Source organism: Podarcis gaigeae (assembly GCF_964106915.1).
Source record: "Podarcis gaigeae genome assembly, chromosome: 6".
Classification (NCBI taxonomy): domain Eukaryota; kingdom Metazoa; phylum Chordata; class Lepidosauria; order Squamata; family Lacertidae; genus Podarcis; species Podarcis gaigeae.
The window spans coordinates 32,984,430-33,003,615 of NC_139682.1; the positions used below are offsets into that span (position 1 = coordinate 32,984,430).

Here is a 19,186-nt window from a genome sequence, read left to right on the forward strand (position 1 = left end):
GCTGCACTTTTGCAGAAGGAGGTGAAATATAATGTGTGCTTTTTATTAGTGTGTGTTCCTCCACTTTGCAAAGCTGAGGCTTAATGAAAGCAATCATCAGGAGCCACAATTAGGCTCCATAGCTGCAGCTTATCCTACAGGAAGAGGTGGGTGTTTGTGTATACACTTGTGAACTGGTGTAATATTTAATGCACAGCTGTTGGCAGTTGTTTAGCAGTATGTAGCTCTGCGGTTGGATATGTGTTTGCATGTGGGTGTCTTAGGAGATGTAATGCATGTGTACAGCTAGAAGGCAAATACGTGACTGGGTGAGAGAAGTGTTAGTTACCAGTCTACATATGTAGTGTATGCTGTAAATAAAGCTCTGTGTCAGTATGAAAAAGAAAGTGCAGTGCACACACAGGAATCTGGCTGTGTAATGTAATGGAAAGGGGAATGCGTATTGTGCATGCAGTTCTCAGATAGCATGTATTTGAAATGGAGATGTTTCGTGCAGAAGTTTTGTGGTGAACTGTGTGAGACATTTCTCTCCTTTTCTTTGTTAGACTCCAGTACAGTTTCACTTCTGGGCATCCAGGTTTTGGGGTTTTGCTGCTGGCACTAACAAAACGATTCGGCTGCCAAGTCTGCTATGTGCATCAACCCCTACTTCCTTGTCACATGAGCCAACTTTGCTGGGGAGAAATCAAGACTGAATGGCAATCTGGGTGTTTCAGGTTGGCTGTGGTTGCTGCTCATTGTGTTTGGAAAGGAAGGGGAACCTTCCTGTGTTCCATTTACTTTTTTTCAATAAGTCTGGATCAGCCAGAAACCATGTTAAGTGGTTTACATGAAAGCGTAGATGGAAGACAGTTAAGGTTGTTGGGTTTTTGTCTGGAAAGTGTGTCTCCCTTTAGAGAGAAAAATACAGACATTGTGTCTTCTCTCCTGTTCCTCTACTGATTCCCCACCCACTCTTCTTCTTGCCTGGATGACCTGTAGGACTCTCATTTTGCCCCATAGCAGGGAAGAGAGTGTTCAAGGGGATCAGTGAAGGTCCAGCAGTCCAGTCCTCTTTCAGGGCCTTAGGACATTTAAAGGTGCAGTGTTATCTCTACTGTCACCGCATGCCCTTGCCTTACATGTGTTAGAGTTAATGGGCATAGAAGGAACGTCTTTTTTCAGATATTTAGCTCAGAGTCATGGTGCGGCATGGGTGAATTACACTTTTACAAAGGAGAAACTAGCAATCAAAGCTTAGATTTAAAGAATATACAGATGGATTAATATGCAGGTTGTTACAGAAATGAAAAAAAAGATTATAGTGGCAGTATTCAGACTGGACTGGCAACTCTTTGGTTAAACCTTGGAGGCAGTAGAGAAGAGGGAAGGGAAAGACAGTAGACTCTAGACAGGCAAGTGTCAGAAAGGGATGTTGGGATGCAAATGCAGGTTGCTGCAAAGCAGCACAGGTACCAGGTTGGTGCTGAAAAAAGCAGGAGAGAAGGGCAAGTATGAGGTGGGGGAGTGGAGAGCTCTCTTCAAAAATGGATTGCAGTAAATCAGATTTTTGCTCCTCTTAAAACCCTTATTATGTACAGTGGTACCTCTGGTTAAGAACTTAATTCATTCTGGAGGTCTGTTCTTCACCTGAAGCTGTTCTTAACCTGAGGTACCACTTTAGCTAAAGGGGCCTCCCGCTGCCGCCACCACACGATTTCTGTTCTCATCCTGAAGCAAAGTTCTTAACCCGAGGTTAAGCGGAGTCTGTAACCTGAAGCGTCTGTAACCCGAAGTACCACTGTATAATATAAAAACAGCAATAAAGAGAGACCAAAAGTTAGAGCTTAGGCAGAGAGGAAGGCATTTGCATATTCTGTAGATCACATATTAGTGTGCATTATTTTTGTGGATCAATATGTGCAGAGGTCACCAGGCACACACTGTGACTTTCTTGCCTTATACTCACAAAATTTCTGCTTTGCATATGTTCCTGGGAAACTTGAAGATTTCAAGTTAAAATGACAGCCAAGCAGAGCTCCTTAGTAACAACAGAAAACAATAATACAACAGGGTACCCCAAGTGTTTGCCCATTTGTCTTTGAGGCATTCCTGCCTCCTCTATCTCTGGAGACATATGGGCTGTTTCTTAGATGCCTGCATTCTAAATGTGGTGGTAGTGCTAGGATTCCGGCTCCATCTAGTCCCTAAAACTACTGCTGCTGGCTGGACACATGGCTGAGGTACAGGAATGGCATAGGCTCAAGTAGACCCCCTATTCTGTGAATCTCAAAACTGGCTTTATAAAGAATCTTATTTGAGTGAAAACAGCAAATATGTGTGTGCATGGTGTCATGTTTCAGCACCATGCAGTAGATGGAAATGATTTGGAGAGACTGATTTGGGCCTGTTCATTGGCTCTGACACCCCAAACCTTAGCCGTTCAGGAAAGCCTCCCCCAAAGCCAGAGGGCTTTGAAGTTCAAATGGAAAATACCAACCTAGAGACTCTGCTGGGAGCCATCCATCTAACACAGATCAGTCCAGAGTCAGGAACTGGCCCCAGCCATACGCCCACACTTTAGGACTGGAAAGTCCTGCAACAGACAAGGAGTAAAAACATGAAAAGGAGAGTCCTGGGTTTCTTTTTGGAAGGGTTATACATCAATGTGCAGGGCTTGCAGCATGATCACTCTTCGATCATTCTGTCTTTGTCTCTGTCTCTCTTCTTATATAAGTCATTTTCCTCTTTGGTCAAAATAAAATTTTAAAATAAATAAATTATCCAGTAGCACCATAGAGACCAACTAAGTTTGTTCTGGGTATAAGCTTTTGTTTGCTCCTAGACAATTTTTTATTTTTATTTATTTATTTCGACTGTGTCAGACCAACACGGCTACCTACCTGAATCTTTCCTCTTTGGTTTCTCAGTCCCCCCCTTAACTAAGACTTCAACTTGCTGATGTTGATGAATAGTTACCAGTTATGGCATCTATCATCTTTGTATGCAGTGTTCCACCCCCCACCCCGCAAAGTATTACTCTATGGACAGCGGATGCAAGCGGACCTCTGCGGCTCAGTCCAGATGGTTTCAGAGCCAGGGCACATGGTTGTGATTTGATGCTGATGTCATTTGTACAATTGGGTAACTGTTTGAAAGAACCATTATGGGATTGTTCACGCCTCCCCTTTCTTGCTTGAGCATCATGCCAGGAAACTGGACCCCACTATTACCAGACTCCTTGGTAAATTAATGGAATGGTATGTGTGTGTAGAGAACTTTGCTGAGTGTCCTGGATGTTGCATGTTTCTGACCGCAGATGAGCTCCAGCTGCTCAGCACAGAAAGATGCATAGTGCTAGCCCCCAGATGCAGCAGTTAGGAAAGTTTGGGTGATGGTACCACCTGGAATAGGGAATGTTTATGGGAAAGCAGCGCATGCAGTTTGGGAGCAGGATTTTGGAGCCCTTTCTGCTGTGACTCCCTGAGTTGCAGACTTTTGCCACAAGTTGTGAGAGAAGGGGAGGCAGATATAATTCCTGCAAAAAACCACCCTCATCAGAGAACCGCCTTCTCTGGCCTTCATAGTAGTGGATGACCTTGCTGTTCCAATCCTGTGGCATATGAATCTAGGTTCCCCTGTTTGCACAAGATATTGATGATCTCAGCAACTTTATATGCCAAGCAATTTCCTATAGGCAACTATTAGCCTTTCCCCTGAATGGATGAGCTAAACCTCATCTGCAATGGAAAATGCATACAACTAATTTATTTTCCAAACATCTACAGTGCAGCGTTGATTGAGGTGGGTGAAATAAATCAGGTTTTGGTCTCAGACTGGGATTCAGATACCCACTAAGTCATGGAGACCAGCAAGAAATCTTGGGCCGATCATTGTAGCTGAGCCTAATGTGCTTCACAGGGTAGTTGTGGAAATGAAAAGGGAGGCACACATTCCTGAGCTCCTTGAAGTAAGCAACTAACTAACTAACTAACTAACTAACTAACTAACTAACTAACCATAAATCAAATGGGAGCTTTCCACTGATGCCAAGAGTTCTTCCAGACTGAGGGTTTTCAGCACTGCCCACCCCATTGTTCTCCCACTATTAAGCAACATAACTTCCCACTGTAAGCAACATAACTTCATTCACTTTTTAGAGGCGAGCTCCACATGTCTGTAGAGTAGAGTAGCTGAGTAACCACAAAGGCTTCGGAATCTGCCTGTTCTGATTAGTGTTGTTATTGCAGGCCTTAAGACCTGTACCAGAACATATATGTGAACATAAAAAGCTGTTTTATACTGTGCCAGACTACCCAGTATTGACTGCTCTGACTGGCAACAGCTCTTCAGGGTCTCAGGAAAAGATTTCCCTACATTGCTATTATCTGAAGATGCCGGGAATGGAACCTGTGCCTTTCTGCCTGCATTGCATGTGTTGTACTCCTGAGCTATGGCCCTTATGGCCCAGTGTTTTGGGCACCCCAAGGCTAGAGCAAAAATAACTGATTCAGGGCCAAGAATATGGCAGTGTGTTCTGCGTCAGCTGCTTGAGGTTATATGGCAAAGATGGCGTCTTTAATCAATTAAATACTTAGAAACCACCTAATCATTATTGCTGGCTAGGCTGAGTTCCAATAGGGAATTGCCTTCCCAAGTCTGGAAACAAGGCTGTCTCTTGAAGCCAAGAGCATATCCCAGAATGGTTTATCTCCTCAAAAAGGAAAAGAAATACAGAGTTTTGGCAGAGCAGTTCCTCAGAATTGGAGTTCAGAGCTTGAAAGAAATAAAATGGTGGTTCTGCAAAGATGGAGCCAGCATCTCTTTCCTTCTGTATGGCAGACAGGCTAGGAATACCGTCCCACTCTGCAAATGGAAATATTGGCTTATGGAGTTAATTATTTTCTATCCAATTAAACAGAAGTGAGGAAAGGAGTCCAGATCAATTACAGATGCTAGAGAGCAAAACACTGTTCACTCCAGCTTTGTTTCTGTCAACTAGGAAGGATATTATATAGACTATCCTTTGTGCCCCTGCTTATCTGTAATTTTGGGGATGCAGGCTGGTGTAAAATAATACCTTTGATCATGCAGAGAGTGATTCCTTCATTATAGCCCATTCAAATTTGGGCTTCAAAAGCAGAGTTGGGCAACAGGATCTGGTGAAAGGGCCAGACATACAGAACTGGATCACCTAACATTTTGACAGGTGGGCAGGCAGACACATCACCTGGAGCTGTGTGGCGTGATGAAAGTGGCGGTGGGGGTAAAGAAGAGTAGTTGCTCAACAACTTTTAGGAACAGGTCATTGAGATATTGCAAACTTAACAGATTTTCAGAAAGGGCAAAACTGAATTAAATGGGAGAAAACATGCGCCAACATTCTGATGTCAGCTTGCATGTATGCACAGCATTATCCTACAATAAATTCCCACCTGGAAGCACCCTACAACTGCCACCAGTCCTGGCCAACACAGTTGCACCGGCTGAGGAAGATGGAAGTTATATTCCAAAACATCTGGAGGGTGCCTCGTTGGCAAAGGCTGGAGTAGAGGATAACCAAATACTAGGTGGCTTCCCTCTGTCCAGCTGCTTTTACGAGCATAGGGTCATTTCTCTTTTCTTCCGTGTGGGTCTTTCTTCTCTGCTGATTCTGTATGTGGAATTTAAATAATCCATTATTAGTATTATTATTTATGATACTGATTTTACTATGTTCTGATTTTATTTATTTAATACAAATCAATTCAAAGCAGAAACGGGTTATTACAAAATTTCTGGATTAGATCACAAAGCTTGCATATGCTGACATGGCAGTGTCTAACAGTATTCCAGAATCCAAGATTCTGCTGTGGTCTTGAGCAGCATATGAAAGGATATACACATCTTAATATATTAGAAACTAACACAGGATGTGTGGGAACATTCTGTGCTGGCGCTGCTGCATACAAAGATTCATAACTTGCAAACGAAGGCATACGTTCTGTCTCTCTCACGTACGCTCATCCTTTTTATGCATACCAGGATTGAAATTGAGACCATTGTTTGGATCACTGTGCTGTGCTATTGGCAGGCCATGATAGACAGCTTTAGTGTTATGCCAGCTATTATACACCCTGACAACAATGCTGGTTACATGTTTTGCGGCTACACTCTCCAAGTGGACTCATCTCACTGCTTTCACCACTGCCCAGTCCCTTGCTGTCTCTCTTTGGATATGTTCCAAACAGCTGCCTAGAAGGAGAAGGCAAGGTGAGGGTTCTCACTGCTAGCAGGGACAGGGGAATGGGCAGCAACAACACTGAGGTTAAGCAACAGGGCCATGGGCTTTCTATCCTGGCCTTGCCAACAAACCCGCGGGGCACAAAAGAGCAAGGCAGGCCAGTAGTTACAGCACTATGGATAGCTCAGAGTGGTGGACAGAAGGCTTCTTTTCTCCAGGGCCAGATCACCTCTTCCAGTATCTTCACTTTCCTAGAGGAATGTTGTGCCATGTCTGACTCTTCGTGACCCCATGGACCAGAGCACGCCAGGCACTCTTGTCTTCCATTGCCTCCCGCAGTTTGGTCAAACTCATGTTAGTAGCTTCGAGAACACTGTCCAACCATCTCGTCCTCTGTCGTCCCCTTCTCCTTGTGCCCTCAATCCTTCCCAACATCAGGGAGTCTTCTCTTCTCATGAGGTGGCACAAAGTATTGGAGCCTCAGCTTCAGGATCTGTCCTTCCAGTGAGCAGTCAGGGCTGATTTCCTTCAGAATGGATACGTTTGATCTTCTTGCAGTCCATGGGACTCTCAAGAGTCTCCTCCAGCACCATAATTCAAAAGCATCAATTCTTTGGCGATCAGCCTTCTTTATGGTCCAGCTCTCACTTTCATACATCACTACTGGGAAAACCATAGCTTTAACTATGCGGACCTTTGTTGGCAAGGCGCTGTCTCTGCTTTTTAAGATGCTGTCTAGGTTTGTCATTGCTTTTCTCCCAAGAAGCAGGCGTCTTTTAATTTCGTGGCTGCTGTCACCATCTGCAGTGATCATGGACTCCAAGAAAGTAAAATCTCTCACTACCTCCATTTCTTCCCCTTCTATTTGCCAGGAGGTGATGGGACTAGTGGCCATGATCTTCGGGGTTTTTTATGTTGAGCTTCAGACCACATTTTGCGCTCTCCTCTTTCGCCCTCATTAAGAGGTTCTTTAATTACTCCTCACTTTCTACCATCAAAGTTGTGTCATCTGCATATCTGAGGTTGTTGATACTTCTTCCGGCAATCTTAATTCCGGCTTGGGATTCATCCCGTCCAGGCTTTCGCATGATTAATTCTGCATATAAGTTAAATAAGCAGGGAGACAATATACAGCCTTGTCGTACTCCTTTCTCCTAGAGGACTAGAAGACAGTAAAGAGGGTACCTCCACTTGGGAGCTAAGCTCTTTTCCACCTCTCAGACAATTCCCTCCAGGCTCATTGCCTGTACAGGTGGCCTGAGATGGGCAGATGTAAGGCCCTTCTTGTTTGTGTGTACAGGGTTTTTCCAGGGAGTGCAGGCTCGAAGGAAGATCCCACTTTAGGGGACCCTGGCTTAAGAGCCCCAGATCCATTGGACTCAATTATGATGCTAGGACCCAAGTCCATTTCCAGCACCTCTTTCGCTTCTCTTTGTTCACTCATCTGATGGATCTTGCCAACTCCTTGTCAGGAGTCAGAGTTCATACTGCTTCTCAGTGGAGCAGGGGGGGTTTCTCCATTTGAAGTGGGCCTCCCTGCTTGGGGTATGGGCCTTGGCAGACATCCAACAGTGGGTACTTCTCATGCCAGTCCTGCCTGATAGCAGCAGAGCCCTCAAACACATGGGAAAGGCACCTTTTTACAAGTATGGGGAACTGGGTTTGTTCATTCCTGCCTGTTTGTTGTGCCATAACTTGCCCCCAAATGGGCAGGAATGAACAAATTCAATTCCCAACACTTGGAAAGGTTGGTTGCCCATGAATTTGGGAGCTTTGCTGGTGTCAAAAAATAAAAAAAATCTGGCGTGGTACTAAAGTTACTCCACAAATGACTTGCCCGTAGCACACAGCACAGTGTTTTTAGTAGTGTGCTCAATTCCAAACATGGTATGAATGAGAAGGATGTGTGTACGTGAGAGAGATGCACACCTTCAGCTGTGTGTTATGAACAATGCACTTTCAAGAGGGAAAGAGGATTCACCTTGATCCCCACTTCTCTGATTCAGTTTCAGTGTTTTGAGTGCTAAATGCATGATTCATTGCCCTACTTCGTAATGTTTTGTAGCAGCTGTACTGTTGACCTGTAAGTTTCAGAATTTGTTATATTCTGGTGGACTTATAGAAAGATCTAGGAGACTTAACAGCTTTCCTAATGTGATTCTAGGGAGGGCTGCTCCCGAAGGTTGTTTTTTGCTTGTTTTGCATTGTGCAGCCTGAATGCAAAATAATTTGCAACAGAGCTCAGAGGGAAGGAGGAAGCAGGAGAATCTGCGGGAGGGGTGGGGGGTGGGGTTAATTGTAACCGGCTTTGCATCAAATCAAACCTGGCAACCACCTCTAACCTGCACACACCTATAAACAGCCTGAGTCAGCTACTTCTATGTTGTTGTAATTTTATAAATGTGATTGGGTATTTCCTCAGCCAACTGCAGGAGAAAAATAAATACATTGGTTCTAGCAGCATGATCCCATATGCTTCCTTCCCCCTCCCCCTAACTCTAACCACAGGCAGACGCATACTGAGAAGACTCTGCCCCTCCCCTTGTCTCCCTTTCCAACTCTATTCTCCCCAGTCCACTGCAGTTTTTTGAATGAAAACAAAATGCCATTAACCCTTTTGTTTGCCTGACTCCTAGTGCTTTCAGTTTTAAGGAAAGGCTTTGTACATCTTGTTTGTTTGTTTACTCCGATTATGTGGAGAGAATGCTACTATGTGTGATTATAAATATGTGATCAAAGGTTTAGAGGACACATGCCTCTGGGATGAGGGAAATGCACTGATTAAAAACAGATGTGCTTCAGGTAAGGTGGCCAATTTCCTCCACACCTGTCTGTATTTAACATCAACTTGATGCGCAGCCTGTAGCAGGTAAAAATGCTAGTACCCCCAAAATCTTCACCTCTTCTTTTCTGCACAGCAAGGCTGCAATCATATACAAACTTAACGAAAAGGAAATCCCGCTGAACTGTTACTTCTGTGTAGCACTGCATATAATTATGCTGCAAGACCATTTCACCAAGACAGGACCAGGTCAAAAGGTGTTTTTAGGCCACTTGGCAACCTCTTTCTTCAGATTCTGGAACTCAAGGAACACTTGCAAAATCTGTCTGTGCAGACTTGCTCTTCATTTGCATATTAGAAAAGTTAATCCTAGGTCTTATGAGCAACACACAGCTCTACTGGACTTAAAACATCCTTTCCACAGTTTCCTATGCATTAAAAGACCATGCTTTTCAGCCTGGACCTCTCAAGATCTGTCAGATGTTGAGGGTTTGTCAGCTCATTCGAAAATGGTAATAATGGCTTTTCACTTTCACATTCCAACATTTTGCAAAGAAATGGAGAACAGAAGACCAATGAGAGTAAAACAGGGTAGTGGTTTTAGGTACCCATCATTTCTGGACCATGGCTTACAACAAATGAATACTTTCCCCCTCTTCCTGTCTAATGATCTCTCCCTTAATTGACTTCATAGTCTTCATTCATCTTTTCCCATGGAAACAACCCACCTTGTTGGGTGGGATCAGTTTTTCTTAACCATGAATGGGCAGACTCTCATACAGTCGCTTACTGTAGAGGTTGTTGGAATGAAGAAATCCTGTTAGTGCCCTCACCAAGCATAGACTTAACTGGGTGTGTTTAGCCTGGAAAAGAGAAGACCGAGGGGAGATATTATAGCCATCTTTAAATATCTAAACAGCTTTCACATGCAAGATGGAGCAGGCTGGTTTTCTCTTGCTCTGGAGGTTAAGACCTGAACCAATGGATTCATGTTACAAGAAAGGAGATTCTGACTAAACATCAAGAAGAACTTCCTGACAGAAAGAGCTGTTTGACAGTGGAACAGACTCTTTCAGAAGGTGGTGTATTCTCCTTCCATTGAGGTTTTTAAGCAGAGGTTGGATGTCCATCTGTCATGGATGCTTTAGCTGAGATCCCTGCACTGCAGGGAATTGGATTAGGTGACCCTCAGGGGTTCCATGCCACATTATGTGGGTCTAGAGCAGGGGCTGATTTGCCATCCCACAAAACTAAGAAAGACTTTGACTAACCCCTGCCCTATCATTCATAGAACATAGATTTCCAAAAGGGAGCAGGAAACCAGGACAAAAGCTCTGGGATTTGGGTAGGGGAGAAAAGTTGGGGGTAGGGTGGAAATAAAAATGAAAAATAAGGAAAGATGCAACAGTAGCTGAAATGAGATAGAAGAGAAGAAGGATAAGTGATAACTGTGCATTTATGTGTCCCTCCATTTCTGACATGGAGGGCTGTTTAAGGAAAGTGTCCTTTCACCAATTTCTTAGGGCAGGTGAAAAGCACAAGATTACCTTGTAAGTCAACCATACACTCCTTTTATGCTTCACCTACCTGGACAGTAGTGCAAGCTGTCACTGGAAAACTGTGTGCCCTTCCTTAATGTGGGTCACTACTTTAAGGAACTCTAAAATAGCCAAAGGGAGAGGATATTCAGATATGATTTATGAAAGGAGAGGAATAACTTTTCATCGGAGCTGCATTCCAGAGGCCACATAGTGGTGATGTGTTGTGAACCCCAAAGGGAACAGGTGCTTGCTCCAAGCATGCCACATTCTTCTAGCAGCTGTCACCCCACTTGCCTGGCAGCATTAGAGCTGTATAAATCTGCCCTGCCTTCCTTCTGCCATAAAAGCAGATGCTAACTTTTCCATGCCAATTTATGATGGGGAGAACAGTGGCTCTACAAGGCTCCTTTCTCCTTCCGCTTAGATTGGCCCTATAATTCTGTCTTTGGTTCTAAAGGTTTTGATGCTGGTATGGCCACATGGAGAAATTTCCATGCCATTGGTTGTCATGCATGGTACCTGCTGGTGGTGATGTGGATACAGAAACTCCCTGAAAGAATCTACAGCATGATCTAGGAGTTTGTATGGTGTGCTGTAGCCCTGACACGGAAGCTATTCTGGCCTACTTCTATACAACTGGTGCACACCAGTGCACACTTACATGTGGGGAGGGGTTTAATCTGCTGTAGTGATTGTGGGTATGGATCTGGAACATAGGGGTGGTACTTGTTCTGGATTAATGGATCTCGAAGGCAAAGGAGAAATGGGGCAATCAAAAGGTGAGATTTCATGGAGAATCTATTGTTGCTTGACAGTACCCTTCATGGATAGCTAAGTTTTTAAGGCATCAATAGAAAGGAAGTTGCTGAAATGGGAGGAAAGGAAGAGCATGGAAGTACGTTGACTCATGTCTGCATTAAAAGGAAATATTACAGGTCCTGCCTTCAATACTTAACTTTCAGGGTTTTTTGGTTATATTGTAATTTCTTCCCCCTCCCCTTACTTTTCCAGTCCCCTTGAACAGAATAACAGAAAGGGGTTGTGAGCCTGTGGCATTTGGTACTGGCTTTAGTTCACACTTGAGGGGACCTGCTAGAGTGTCTCATTGCATTTTCCCTAGTACAATTTGTTTCATATGTACATTCTCTATTACGCTAACACGGAATTTGGAATATGTGGTTCTATATAACAGTTAGGCTTAGGCTGCAGTCTCATCCACATTTACTTTGGGAGTAAGTCCCTTGGAAATCAAGATGGCTTCCTTTTATTTATTATTTATTTCTAAATCACTTAAGATTAAAATAATATGTATCTTGAGTAGACATGCACAGGATTGTGATGCTTCTGAAACCTTGAAGTCAGCAGGGAGACAAGTCAGTGGCCTGAGATTCTCACGCGAGAAACAGAGCGACATGTTTAACTGAGTCATCCTCTTTATCCTTGCAAAATGAGGGGTGCTGGGGAGTAGCAGCTTCAGAAGTCTGGATGAGGTCAGTCCTCGGTCCGATATGATTTAAGAGACTCTTCCTATAACTCTCCCAAAATGCTGGCCAGAGAACTGAAGAAAGGAGAGAAAGCATGAGCCTCAAACTAGCTGATTTACTAGGCAAGCCGCGTGCTCAAGAAAGGGGGTGGGGAAGATGAGCTTCTTCAAGCTAGCTGATTTACAAGGCAGGCAGTGGGCTCAGGGGAGAAGCAGCATGGAGCAGCGCACAGGAGGAGTAAATAATGGATGGCCCTTTTAATCACACCATGCATGGGGATTCCTTTGGAGTGAGCAGTGGCCTGCTTTCTGCAATGCCTTACCCGTGGGTCCATATGGCTGGATTCCATTGCTGCTTAATTGTGTTGCTTAGGATCATGGACTCTTGTTGCTCCCTAGCAATTCTGTGCAGCAATTCTTGCATATGATAAAGTTGACTGTAGTCCATGATAGCTTATGCCATAAAAACATTTGTTAGTCTTTATGGTGCCGTGAGGTTTCTTTTGTTTTCATTTCTTTGAAAGAGGCTGGTTGAATTCCAAATTTACCAAATCACCTGATATCTAATTAGCCTCTGCATAGCCAGTCCCAGCAGACAGATCAGACACACATGCATGCCTGCACATTTAAAAATGCACATCCTTCCTCTCACACATCTGTGTACAGTTGCATTCATACTACATCTACTCAATCGCACATGGAGTTAATTAAAACTAGGGAATCAGACCCATTGCTTGCTGTTTTATAGTTTCTCTGGGCACAGGAATAAACAAGGTGTAGTTTGAGGGCCCACTGACAAGGGAGTAGAGAAGAAGGCCTTGCCAAGGCAAAGGAAAGCTTGAGGAAGGAATTACTTATTTCTGAGTCCATAGGGACCTGTTCTTTCAGCCTTGCTCACATGTTTAACCCTCTGTCGACTGAGTTCAAAAAGCTCTGTAAATATAGATTACTGGTAAAAGACAAGGAACAAAACCCAACTTTCAGATTGAATCTGCAAGCCTTTCTGCTCCTTCCTTAAATAGCAGAGATACGGAGATTGTTCTGCTGGGAAATAATGTTGTAATTTATTTACTTGCTGGAGGTTAATGTATATGATAGTGTGGAGCAACTGCTATGTTTTTAAATGTGTCTGTTAATATCTTGTAACATAAACGGTTTAGCTTGACTGGCTGACACAGTTAAGCACATGGATTATGACTTGTGCAGCCGTCTGCATGAAAGTGAGGCGGGCTCGTTGTCAGCTATGGTGGTGAAAGCCTCCTGCATATGTGTGGAGTTTCATTATCTCAACCAGAAAGAGGGAAGACAGGAGGCTCTGCAACACTTGTTTATCAGCCATGGCACTACAGCCCTGGACTGTGCTGTGCCCATCTGTCATGAAAAGAAAAGATAGGGGCAGATTTGAAATAAATGCAAAATATACATATATTTCAGATTTAACACTGTAATCCATGAATTCTAACACAAAATGGAAACAAACAGTAAAATGTTTTAAAGCATTTTGTTTTGAAGTATATATGAGTGAAGGAGTGTAATCAAACCATGGTGACTGTCAGTAGCCTGGTTTGCATGCACAAACAAAGAAATGGGCTCACAGAGGGCTCATAGCTTCTTTGCTCCTCCATGGTCCATTTTGCTGCCGTGCTGCACTGAGTTGAGCCGAGATTTGGTCTGGAGTGTCATCTGAAGTGGGCCTCCTGGTTAAACTCCTTCCTCGCTGGCCAAAAGCTATAACCAAGAACAGACCTTGGTTACAGCTTGTGGTTAGTGAGAAGAGAGCTTAACCACGAGCCCTCGATTGGATGGCACTCTAAGCTGAGTTTGGCGCAGCAGCAAAAGGAGCAAAGAAGTTGCAGACTCCCATCCGGGAGCTGGCACATTCACATGGTCCTGCTAAGTCAGGTTTGGCTTATGCCAACGAGGCCGGTTTGTACAGCTTTAAATGTGCTAATGCCAGCATTCAAGAAAGGTTAAGAATCACTGTTCTAAATTGATGCCATGAGCAGCAGTCTATGGAAAAGTCCATAAATTTTGCTGGATGAAATAGCATGAGGAATTCGACCATGATAGCTTATTCACAAGAATCTTAATTGTAATGTGTTTTTGTTTTTAAAACCACCCTGTTTAGTACACCGGAAAGCAAGCCTGATTCTGCTCATGTTAACATTGATAGGAAGCATTTGTGTGATTTGAATTGCAATGGGCTTTGTCCATCAATTACCTCGGTGGTTGTTATTATGCATTGGCTATCAGGGAGTATTAAGAGATGTAATTGGGGAATCAGTCTCATTCAGTGGAGCTGCCCTTACTGGTGGTGTCTCTTTACATCTCACATCCATTTTGCACATCTCTGGACCAGAGTGAAAAATCCACCAGTCTCATTTCAAGTCTGCACCCTGTCCTTGAGAAAAGGTGACGTTTAAAGGACCATCACAAATATCCTTACTAAACAGTTAGGACACTAGCTGAAAGGAAAGAGGGTCTTGTAGAGGGTAGAGGAAAACATGAATCAGGTCTGCTGACCTCAGATACCTTAAAGCCAGTGACGATAGCAGCTTTGATATCTCTGTTGCCTTTTGTGTGTGAATCTTCCTTTCTAGGTCTATTTTGAACATGTTTCAGCTCGAAACTGTCTCCCTGCCGTCTTATTTGTACCTGAGTCAGGATGACCTGGTTAAGGCAGCCCAAATGGTGTAATACAGGCAGCACTTAATTTTACCACGCTCTTCTGACTCAGCAGGGTGCCCTGAATTTAGACCTTTGGCGTCCCACTTGAACAGTCATTAAGGGCATCTCAAGGAGAGATGTCCAGGCTGCCATTGACAGACACCCTTTACTTGACCTTGGGAGGTGGCGCTACCTATACCTGTACATTGGGTTTTGCAGATATATGCCTGACAGGCGTTCAGTGCCATGGGTATAAGCTATTGTAGCAGGAGGACCAGTTAAATAAATTTGATTCTTCTGATAGGTGGGTTATCCTTCTTTCCTGGTCCCTATCACATGTATTTCTGGCAGAAGTGGTCAAGAAGAAGAGTATTTCTTATAATATGGGGGTCTGCAGAGAGGGGCTGGGGGGGGGGGCAACCATAACCGCCAGATTAGATTTCATTTTTTAAAGAAGTTTCCAGCATTTGTAGAACCTTAGCTATGAGACAAAATGTGCAGGCAGTATTCTAAACAAAAAAAATTCCTTCCAGTAGCACCTTAAAGACCAACTAAGTCAGTTCTTGGTATGAGCTTTCGTGTGCATGCACACTTCTTCAGATTCTTCGTATCACGAAAGCTCATACCAAGAACTGACTTAGTTGGTCTTTAAGGTGCTACTGGAAGGATTTTTTTTTGTTTTGACTATGGCAGACCAACACGGCTACCTATCTGTAACAGGCAGTATTCTAATTTGTTTTGTGAGAAACCAGCCTGCTCCCACCTTTCCATGACTTAGCCAATGAGTGAAGTCATAGCAATGACTGACATTTATTTGGGAGAGATCTATCCAATTAGACATAAAAGGCTAGAGTGAAAGACCCATTGTTAGACTCTTGCTGTCCCCTAAACATACACGCAATTCAGGTAGCTAGGATTTTAGTACAGCTGTGATTGGGGAATAGCATGTCAACTCAAAAACAAATTGTAGCGACAAATATAGGATCTTAATTCTAACTCAGGACTTTTCATTTCATTGCAGTGTCACAGCAGGCCCTATGGTCAGAAGGCTGGGTAGTGACTCCCACAAATGGTGGACTTTCCCTTGATCTTCTCACACAACTCACAGATTTTAGGTGCCCCTGGAACAAATGCTGTACCCAACGGTGTAGCTAGGGGGTGGGGCGAGCCGGCAGTGCTGCATGGAGCCTCTCTGCCACTTCCCCCTCAGCTGTAGGGCGGCTGAGTGAGAGGTGGAGGGCAGACGCAAGCCCCATGCTGCCATTTCAAGCCACCATGCCCCTGCAGTGTGGCACCCAGTGCCAGCCATGTTTCATTACATTTGTTGTCTAAACTAAACTAAACTAAAAAGTTTCATGAGCCCATTTTCTATTTATTATTTTTAAAAGTATTATTTTTGTCATTTTGTCACACCCCCCTCAGTGATGACACCCGGGGTGACCCACACCCCCTTCCTCCACCACTGGCTGCACCTGGATTGCTTATGGCAGGCATGTGCAACAGGTAGATCACTGGACGTCTGTGGTAGACCACTGGAATATCAGTGGTTCCCCCCGAAGAAGCTGAACAGGGTTTTCCTCCCTAAAAAAGCCCAATAACCCCTAAAACGCCCCCCTCAAAAAAGCTCAACAACTTTGACCTGAACCCCCCAAAATGGGGTAGATCACTGCCAGTTTTTAATTCTGTGAGTAGATCTCAGTCTCTTGGGAGTTGGCCACCCCTGGCTTATGGCTATCACAAATTCATGACTAGGGTGAGACTTAAACTGGAGCCTTCCCAGCTTAATCTTACTCCACCAACCCTTGGGTATGACATTGGATATGTATGGGAATCACAAGTTGTGATTACTGCCATAGTCACAGCCTATTGTGTCTGACCATCAGGAATTAACACTAATATACAAATGCCACCGGTGTCACTATCAGAAATGGTTGCCTAGAGGAACCCCCTCCAGGGGATGTTGGGAATTTTTCTCACCAAGCTTAATCAGGCTGTGGCAAAGGCGAAGGTGGGGTGGGTGACCCATGCTGCTATCAGAGTCCTCAGAATGGGTCATAAATAGCTGTCCTCTGGAATCAAAGCTGAATTGCTGCTTAACTTGGACGACAATGTGAAACAATTGCCTGTATTTGAAAGCAAGAGGATCCTTTTGCCGAATTCAAAGCATATGGGCCCGTCGACCTGTTTCTGGTCTTGCTAGCATCCTTTTCCAATGTCTTCCCCACCCTCGCAGCAAGGTGCATGATCGATTGTATAGCTGCGATAACTGTACAGTTACAGAGATACACCTTCAAGCAGCCAGGGAGCAGAGAGTCTGGTGAAGAACAAAGACAATTTGCTTGCCTGTTGCCAGGATGAAGGTTGTTGTGGGAGCACAGAATATGCAAGGCAAAGGGTACGTGGCATGGGGGGAAAGGTTGATGCACTTCAGGTTCTGCAGCGCCCACTCCCCAGGGCTGGTTGGTTAAGGCGAGCCCCTTCCTTTCCCCAGGGTGGCATGCATCTTTGCGCTGCAGTCTCTGCTGCAAGGAGGAATCTGCTACCAGGCAGCCCTTTGTCTGCCGTACCTGCAGTGGGTGTTAAAGAGGCAGCTTCCAGAAGCCGAGGGGACAAGAGTCAGCGCGGAGGGGAAATAGTGCGCTGCAGCTTTAAGCCTAGCTTGACAGGAGCCGTCGGAGGGGGAAAGCGAGCGCAAGGGGAGGGCGAAGGAGGGACAGAGGGAAGGGTCTAATTTCTTCTCCTCCCTCCTCACTTCATGTGGCCGCTTTCTGGGAGGCTGAGCGACTAGCGGGGAGCTTCTGCTGGAAAGCTGGCTATGAGTTTATAGGGACGATCTGAGAAAATGCTGCATGCCCCGTTGCAGAGGTCGGGGAGGACGCTCCGGACGGTACATTTTGCCAGGCCCAGCAGGTAAGGCAGAGGGGCGCATTGGGGGCTCGGGGTTCAGAGGTGCTTCGTCAAGGAAACGATCCGGGGCTGCAAGGCAGAGCTGGCCCGTCTCGTTGCTTGCCGGCTCGCTCCGCGCAAAAGGGTCAGAAGTGCCTGGGGCAGCGCCCGCCGCGTGGTCTCTTGACAGTTCTCTGCGCCGCGGAATCCGCCCCTGCGCTCCACACGCATCTGGAGGGATGCGGACTCCGGGGGGTCACGTCTAAGCAGAAACAATGACAGAAGTGGGGGCAGGTGGGAGGAGCAGCCCTTCGGCAATGTCCGTGGGGCGCCAGGTGTGGGGAGACCCCCACGGGCTCGCGCGAACTCAAGACAAACCCTGCTGCGGCTTCGGAAGCCTGGGCTAAAGCGGGGCGTGGGTGGTGGGATTTAAACTGCAAATGCCATTCGCCCCTCTCTCGCGCTACAAAGGGAATGGGTTTTACTTAACGGAAAGCCTCCTTGGCGGTGGAGAAAGGCGCTCATTTTAGCGTCGTCTAAACATTGCAGCAGAGGAAAGGAAAAGGAATTGTTCCGAACGACTGTGGGTTTTTTTTTAATATAAAAAAATGTTTTTAATCACCGCACGCTGCGCGCGGATATCGATAAAGCTCTGGGGAGACCGGGGAGGGAGAGAGAGGCGGTCGTCTTGTATGGCATTTCATTGGCACGATGCGATGTAACGATGCCTTGCGTGCTGTTCAAGCTGCGATCCTTGGCCAGTTCTCTTCCCCCATTGTAATCTGCGGCCTTCCATCCTCTCGCCGGGGAACTACTAGCGAACCGTTTGGTAGCCCCTCTGCCCTCGTGGGGCACCTGGCTTGCGTCCCGCCTTCCCCCCTCCGTGCGTCTTTAGATTTGAAATGCACCCGGCGTTAGGGACGGTGAGTGTCTCCCTCGCTTGCTCTCTTACACACACACACACACACACCCCCCCCGAATCCCACCATCCCCTCCTGCGAAATGCGATCTTTCGGAGAGGGTTGGAAGGAAGGGGCGGAAGCCACGAGGGAAAGAATAGGTGGGACTTAGACGGTTTGAATTTGTCGGGAGCAGTTTCTGGCGTGCGATGAAGCACATGCTGGCGTGGAGACCGGCTTTGCAAGGAGCAAAAGCCAAGACCCAAGCGCAACGCAGCATTGTTTGCTTTGCAAAAGGCAGGCATTGATGGGCAGCCGTAGGGCTCAAATTTGGGGGAGTAAGCTGCCCAGGAAAGATGGAAAGCTCTGCAGCTAGGTCGGAAGGCCACGACTTCTAGGCGTTTGTTCGCGGTGCGGGGGGGGGGGCGTGTTCCTCCCCACCCCCCAAGCCGCAATTTCTAATGTGCTTAGGGGGCGGGGCAAGACTTTGCTGGAAACGTTTTTCCCTCTTCTGTTTTTTTAATGGGGAGTGAACTGCTCAGAGTATCTGACGTCCTTTGATCCTTTGCCACTTTTGATCTTGCAAACCTAAAATCAAACACACACACACAACACATCCCGCATATAAGTCTTGAATGTCCCATTGCCATCGTTTGCAATGGGCACTCCAAGGGTGCATTGTAATATTGTATGGGCACTGCGCTGTTTCTAGAGAAGAACGACCTA

The 19,186-nt window shown here is 45.5% G+C and overlaps 1 protein-coding gene across 19 annotated transcripts in view; it reads left to right on the forward strand.

Annotated features, from left to right (window-relative positions):
• NAV1 (neuron navigator 1) overlaps positions 1-19,186 on the forward strand; it is a 281,587-nt gene that overhangs the window by 199,128 nt on the left and 63,273 nt on the right. For 4 of the 19 annotated variants that reach the window (XM_083746426.1, XM_083746427.1, XM_083746428.1 and 1 more), the window contains exon 1: positions 17,427-17,585. The exons of the other annotated variants lie outside the window; for them this stretch is intronic. In XM_083746426.1, the coding sequence (XP_083602552.1) occupies positions 17,518-17,585 (68 nt within the window). In that variant the 5' untranslated portion in view covers positions 17,427-17,517. Of the gene's footprint in view, positions 1-17,426; positions 17,586-19,186 lie in introns of those variants that run through there. 19 annotated transcript variants of the gene reach the window in all.